General features: G+C 37.8%; 1 protein-coding gene across 1 annotated transcript; it reads right to left on the bottom strand.

Annotated features, from left to right (window-relative positions):
• Nucleotides 1-3512: 3512 nt before the first annotated feature.
• Nucleotides 3513-6905, bottom strand: LOC149047021 (uncharacterized). The gene is made up of 3 exons (XM_089203924.1): nucleotides 6824-6905; nucleotides 4869-5181; nucleotides 3513-4362 (listed from the first exon to the last, which is right to left on the bottom strand). The coding sequence occupies exons 2-3, from the start codon at nucleotides 5140-5142 to the stop codon at nucleotides 3779-3781; spliced, it is 858 nt and encodes a 285-aa protein (XP_089060050.1). The 5' UTR covers nucleotides 5143-5181; nucleotides 6824-6905; the 3' UTR covers nucleotides 3513-3778.
• Nucleotides 6906-7203: the final 298 nt, after the last annotated feature.

A 7203-nucleotide genomic window follows, 5' to 3' on the forward strand; every position in this document is an offset into this window, starting at 1 on the left:
GCAAACTTGTTTGAGCTGGGATAATATAGGTACTAACTCGCAATAAACCCTCTCTTAGGCTTCCAATGATAGTTTTAAAAAATGAAGCCAGATGAAAAGATAACGTTTTGGGATCTGTGATATTATTTCCGTCGACAACAAGAGTGTCGATCTGACTTGATCGAGTACCAGATGAAATAGCTGACTTCATGGCGTTCCAAAGCTTTCCTGAATCGTTTTTGTTTTCCTCAATTAGATTGGTATAGTAGTTACGTTAAGCTTTACGAATCTGAGATACTACTTGATTTCTGATAGCTCTATAAGTAGCCCAATCATTGCAAGATCCAGATTTTTGTGCCTTCTTATGGTGGAAATTTCTCTCCTTGATCAGATTTCTGATGTTTTTATTTAACCATGGAAGAGTAGAAGATCGAATTCTCATTGTCATGAAGGGGGCGTGTTTATCCGCTATATCCATAAAGGTTCTTTTGAAAGCCATCCAAGCGTCATTTACTGTGAGGGAGGTGTCAATGTTTTCCCAAGAGGCAGAGTGTAGGTCATCAGCAAAATATTGAGAAGAATAGTTATTAAAGCGTCTACAACGCACAGTCTTTATTTCTCCTCTGAGAAATCTCGCTGGTCGGACGATGTAAACAAGTTGGTGATCACTAATAGAACAGTTTAAAACGCCAGAAGTAGCAATTTTGTCTGCGTTGGTTGTAAATGCCACGTCAATTAAATTTTTTGATGTTTCGGTGATTCTCGTAGGGTCTTCGATAAGTTGGGAAAATTGATAGATGTTAAACAATTTGATGACTTCTTTTGTATCGTGAGGCAGTTTCTTTGGAAATAGATCGTAGTTTAAGTCTCCAAGCAATAATATTTCATCGCCTTTGCTTGATACGACGTCCAGAGTTTTCTCCAGATTAGGTATGAAGTTACTCGGATCAACGTTAGGCGGTCTGTATAGTGAAGATACTAGTAGTTTACTTTTATCAGGGCGAGGGCGAACATTAAACTTTGATTTGTAATATATTGCTACTCCGCCGCCTCTCTGTTCATCTGGTCGATCGTACCTTACCAAATTATAGCCGTCCATGACAAGTTCATTGTAAGTCCAAGAGCTGTTGAGCCATGTTTCATTCAGGCAAATAATATCGATGGGATGGTCCAGAAGTAAGATCTTTAGTTGGTCGAGATGTTTAAGGAGGCTCCTGATGTTTAAATGTGCAGTTTTGAGGCACGGTCTCTGTAGAAACGTTGGTACGTCACCCGTATAATGGGAAGGTCCGGGGCTAGTCATCACATCGCCTGACAGTAAAACCAATAGGCTGCCAAGAGAGCAATTTCCCCAAGATTTATAGCTGTCAGGCATTTTGCAGAAGACGCGATTCTTGTTCGTTTCACGTACTTTCTTGAATTGCAAGAATTTCGGGCTGAGAAGTGCTTGATATTGAGAGCACTTGCAATAAAAACATTAACTATCCTGCTATCTTGTTCTTTGGCGGTTCATCACAGCAAAGGATTATGAATAGAGCAAGCCAGGCCATACATTTGGGAGAGAGCAAAATGCTTGTCCTTCCCGCCATATTTAATAAATTTAATATATTCACTTATATTTAATATAGTCACTTTCAACTTTGTTTTGTTACAGTTAGTCATATTTATTTATTTCTTCTTTGTTGCTCTTTAATCCCTCAAAAGTTGTTGCGAGCGAGTCTGTAGCCTGACATCCTTTGTGTAGAATTGTGTAATTATAATTATGCTTTAGTTACATGTACCGCATTTCAACATGAAAATTTTGTTTGCCTAAAATTAATAAGCATCCGCATAATGCGCAAGGCAAAAATAGGAGCGCCTCAGCCTGATAGCCAGATTATGAAATTTAAATAAGAGTTGCCCAGAAATTTAACGTCCTGCTTTTTATCACCTTCTGGTTATTTGCACAAATAATCTAGTTATTATCACTGACAGAATCACTCTTGTTGGTCACTGTGCCTGTAACAAGTTGATAACTCCTTATTTTTTAAACGAAGAAAGGAAAATTGTCTTCGCTCTTACCTCACGCTCTTCAAAAAGTCATTGACTCCACGCCCCCCCCCCCCCCCCACCGTTTACATAATTGATTAATGGTCCCTAAATTTCCTTGAATAAACTGTTCAACAGCCAGTAAGAAATTCTGATAAAGTGAACGGCCAGAAAATAAACTAACTGGAGCTCCGCTTTTAGGCTTGGCCAAATCTATGCATTTATCAACAACTCTCCGCCGAAGTGAAGTTGGTTAGTGGCGGATATTTACCAAGCTGCGAGGCGAGGTGATCATCCACCACTAGCTTCCGACAATGAAGTGAATAGTTTTTTTAAGTATATGCGAGAACAGTTACATAAAGTAGCACAAAAAGATTAATTTATTCTTGCAACGTGAGGGAGCGCAAAACTTGCGAGTTGCTCGGAGATGAATAGCAAAAGATATTTGGAGCGCGTCTTTAACGCCATCCACCGTTTTAGTATACTGTGTACTAATAACTGATATTTTGAGGAATAACATGTCAGTCATTCCTTTGTTAAGGTAACAGAATGAAAACTGCGATCTGTTTAAATGTAAAATTATTTTTGTTTAAATCATACTAGATAGCAAAACTTAATTGTAACTGAACATAATGAATTAACGTCATGAATTATTAATAATGCTCTAGTGCTATCAACGTCTGTATACCCCATAGAGGATTCTAAAATTGGCCATTCAGTAATAGAGAAAGACAGTTGGCGAAAGCATAAATGAATGAAGCAATGATAAAGGAGCGCGTGAAGAAGTGAATGTAATGAGTTAGTGAATGAGTAAATGAATGAATAGTTGTTGCGTGAGAGGAAATAATAGCATTCATAACCCTTATGAATAGCTTTTACATAACTAAATGTAGTTGAGGCAAGGTGGTTTACTTTAGAGGGAATTAGGATAAGTTAGCTAGGAATGAAAACGATTAAGAAGGTGTTGGGGTGGACACAAGCGAACTAGAGTTCATATGCTTGGATTGTAGTGGATTAGGTAATTAAGTATTATCAACTCAGTTGATAACATAAATTGGCCGCTGTAAATAGTTTCAAAACTGACGACGTCTCGAGCGTTAGCTCTTCGTTAAAGCGAATGACGAAGGGTTAAGCTTTGAAATTCGTGACGGTGGCCAGTTTACGTTATCAATTCAGTTGATAATACTAAATTACCAAATCCACCATAATCCAGGCAAGTGAACTATTTTGCACTTGAAATTACCCTGTTATACTCTCCCACCGACGCAGCACCAAACTTACCCCTTTAGAGTGGATTAGACTGATCTGGAATAAATTGTTTTGACGAATATGATAATAGGGATTTTGAAATTAAAACTAGTAGATTGAGTTGGATTGTAGAGGGTCGGAAAGGGCTAGCTTGAATTTCTTATGGCTAGTTAAAGTGGATTTGGGTTGGAAAAAATTGTATTAGAGTGCAATGGAGTGGACTAACATGAAATTGGCCGGCTTTTCCACTCAAAAAGTCGTGCAAGTAAAGATCCCATTTATTTTATGGCACAATCAACTGAGATGTCTTGCTGCAATAAATACAGTTATTCATTGCCTAACTCGAAGCCTATGGCAAATAAGCTATTACTTGATGAATTTGAAATGCTAACCTCTATTTATGTTCTCTTTTAAATTAGGGTTTTACACGCATAGTTTTTTTACTGGGGTCCATAATGAAAGGAACCAATTTTTTGGTTTTGTTTTTATGATAGTTTCTCCAAAAGTTTCTTTCGACGATTTATCAAGGTAGAGGAAAGTAGTTTGCAGCACAATCTGGATTTCCTGGAAACAAATTTACTGTCGTTGTCACCTTCAAGTGCATCTCCAGGTCAGTTACTTTCATTGGTGTCTGATGTAGCTTGGTTTTGTCATAATGGTTGTTGCTTATCACTGCAAAGGACTCTGCTTTTGGCTTTCCTTTATCCATCCACACACAGCATCCCGCCGTCCAAACAGCCCCAGGAGTATCAAGGGGTAATGTTTTAGTTCCCACTACAAATGAGTTCGAAATGTACGGCTTCGTTACGCCATTGAGACAATTTTCGGATCTGCCCGTCAGAAGGTAAAGGGTTCCTTGGCGGGCTGAACTCCCACAGGTAGTTTTGGCATAATTTGATATCTTCTTTTCAAAAACCTGCCAGGGTCCGCTATTTGATGTCTCAAACTGAGGTACAGCATTCACAAGAGTGAAAGTATTCGTCATGTAAGTTTTGTCAAATGAGTTGATACCTGAGGGATTCATATGGCCTCTAGTAAGTTGTTTACCGTAGCTGCTTTGAGCTTCTTGGTTGGCTTGTTTATAAGCGTTGTCGAGGCCAGTAGCACCTATAATCATAAGCCACATTCTTCCATGAATAGAGATAACTTGATTACTTCTCACGTTAAATTATCAAATCATATTCGCATGGATACGATGACGATAGTGGTAATATTTTGTAGTTTACCACGACGATTAAATTACTTGTTATAAACTGAAAGTGATCTTTGAACATTCCAGGGAATCATGTCGCTTTTTTATATCTATTCTGAAATAACGGTGGTATGAAGCCCTCTGACTGCACTCTAATTTCTCTTAAAACGTAGAAATTCTTTGCAAAAAAGGCGTTTTAAGGACATACGAATAAAGGGGTTTTAAGGGTTAGTATTTCTACTGAAAAACGCTGCAGGAAAACTTAAGAAGTAGCAGTATGATGGCTTTTCCCACTTCTTCAGTAACGTTGCGTGTTTTGTAGCAACGCAGGGTTTACCTCAAACCTCTGTATTTGTTTTATTGATTGATTTTTCTCCAATCGGTATTCAAATAAATAGTTGTCAAATAGCCATCTACGTACTTGGAGGATCCTTCCATGTTTGGCCTTGGGGCCTCGGATACGTGCCAATGTTCGCTGCCTGCCCGGGTAAAACTTTGTAGGCTGAATAAAAAGGAGTGTTTGTAACTGGATCAAATCGAGAATGAAAAGAAGGGGGCGTTCCTATCGGGTAATCTTTCCCTCTACCAATGTAAGGAAGGCCAACTGGAGGCTTGTCATCAACGAAAAACGAGGCCTGTGTAACGGCTAACACTGATATAGCAATTACCAAACACCAAACGGTTGTTCTTTTCATTTTTCTTGGGCCGGTTGTCGAGTGTAGGATCTAGATGAACTAACGTGAATTAAGAACTTTCAGTAAAGTGCTTAGCGAGTCGTTTACTTTAATACTGTTTTTACCATTCTTGCACAGTCAACAGTCATTTTCGTTCATCTGGTAATTTTTCTTAAAGTGGCTTTTTGATAAGAAAGCTTAGTCTAGGAAATTTGGCTAAATACGATATTATATACACTATTACGTTTTCTGAAATGTTATCACGTTCGTATTCGACCCGATTTAAGATTGGAACATGTCGATCAACTATGCTCTGACACTTTGCAGTTTATCTATCGACGATTTTCACTAAAGTTAGAGTTATTTAAGTAAATCTAGCCTTCGTTTTTTAAGCTTCCGTGCAAGAGGGAAATTGAGGTAACAGCCAGTTTTGCCACATTTTAATTTCGCTATTTTTCACATTCAACTACGGCAGGATAGTCAGTCCGCTATTAACGTTTAACGTCACTGAATAACTAATTTATAAGTCACTGAATAACTAATTTATAAGTTCAATATTAATGATTGTTATGGCAACCCCACAAGACCATCTACTCGAAACTTCAATCGACAATGTCAAGAGCACACAATTTGTAGCTCATGAATCAGGAAGTGGGTTGAAAGGTTTTACAAGGCAATTTCGAATTGAAGGTGTCGAGGATACTATGGATCCAAGCCCAAGGAGCCAGGCCACGGAGCGGTAGGTTTTGGATGGAGAGAGTTCAAGGAAAAAGTTAAACCTGATGTCTCGAGGATGATGAGAGACAACCGTCAGACTAAAATCATGATGATACTCTCTTGCAAGATGGTAAGGGAATATGAAAATGGATCAGTCCAGCTTTAAGATTAATTTTTTCCCACCAAAGTAATCGAAAATCTTAGGGCAACAGATGAATCACAAGCATTTGCTGAAATTTACGATACAGCGACAGAGTCGATTCGATACTTGCAACACGTGTTTCGAACTGTACACTCGCACAACTCGCACAACACATGTACCACGCTCCGTCAGGGAACCACAGGGAAGTTCATAATGTAAATCCCGTTTGTTCTTTTAAGTTTACGCTTAAGTTTAGAATACAAGAGTAAGAGTTAATCGAAAGAAGCTCTACTGACATAGTTTATGATCTAGAAGACATTTCTGGCCTAAGTTTAAGTGTCGCATCAATTGCACCTTACCGAAATTAGGTCTAGCTGATAGTGGAACGTGTTCGAATGAGCAATTGTAAAAATCCCCTCGTTTTGAAATGTATTTCAAGTCTCAAGTTAATTCAAATCGTTGTATGTCTGATACCGTAGAAACCCTCCCTTCGTTCTTTGTTTTAATACAGATGTGAAACGAGGTGTCATTGAAGAATTAATAAAATGTAACACCAACATAGCACCGTTTGTAATTTCCGCGATCAGTGTGACAAAAAAACTGAGGATAAAGGAGTTGTTTCTTGAAATCCAGTATACGAAGAAAAGTTGGCAAAATTCTATTTCAAAAACGCGTTTTATTCCTATTGCAATTTACTTGAAATGTGGCCGAGTTGCTGAGTAAAAAGGAAAGGGGAAGTAAAGTAGTTCCAGAACAAAACAAGCTATCCGACTTTGCTTAAAAGATCACTAGTAATAAGTAGATTTCAAAATTTTCAGAGTTATGAATCCCATGATTACTTACCAAGAGGTGATATGTGGCGATCACAGCGATAATGGAAAGCTGAGGAGTCTTGCTGTAGCTCGAGGTGACTGTTGAATATATTGTAAAAGTTTGCGACGGACGTTAAGTATTTATTCTTAATGCATGACCTTGACATAAGCTCTTCAAAGATGTATCAAATCATTCCACCTGCTTGAAGAACTCGATCACTCGGTCAATCACTTATTTGAGTTAGGAAAAATGAGCAATTTTCTAAATAACTTTTTTTTATTATTTTTTGGAATAATTTTGTAATTATTTTTTTAATTAATTTTTTAAAACAATTTTTTAAAATTATTTTTTTAAAACTGAACTCGTGAGAAGCACTGTTTGAACAGTAGTTGTAAACTTCTTTCTTGTTC

This window comes from Pocillopora damicornis, chromosome 4 (genome assembly GCF_964200805.1).
Source record: "Pocillopora damicornis chromosome 4, jaPocDami1.2, whole genome shotgun sequence".
Taxonomy (NCBI): Eukaryota; Metazoa; Cnidaria; class Anthozoa; order Scleractinia; family Pocilloporidae; genus Pocillopora; species Pocillopora damicornis.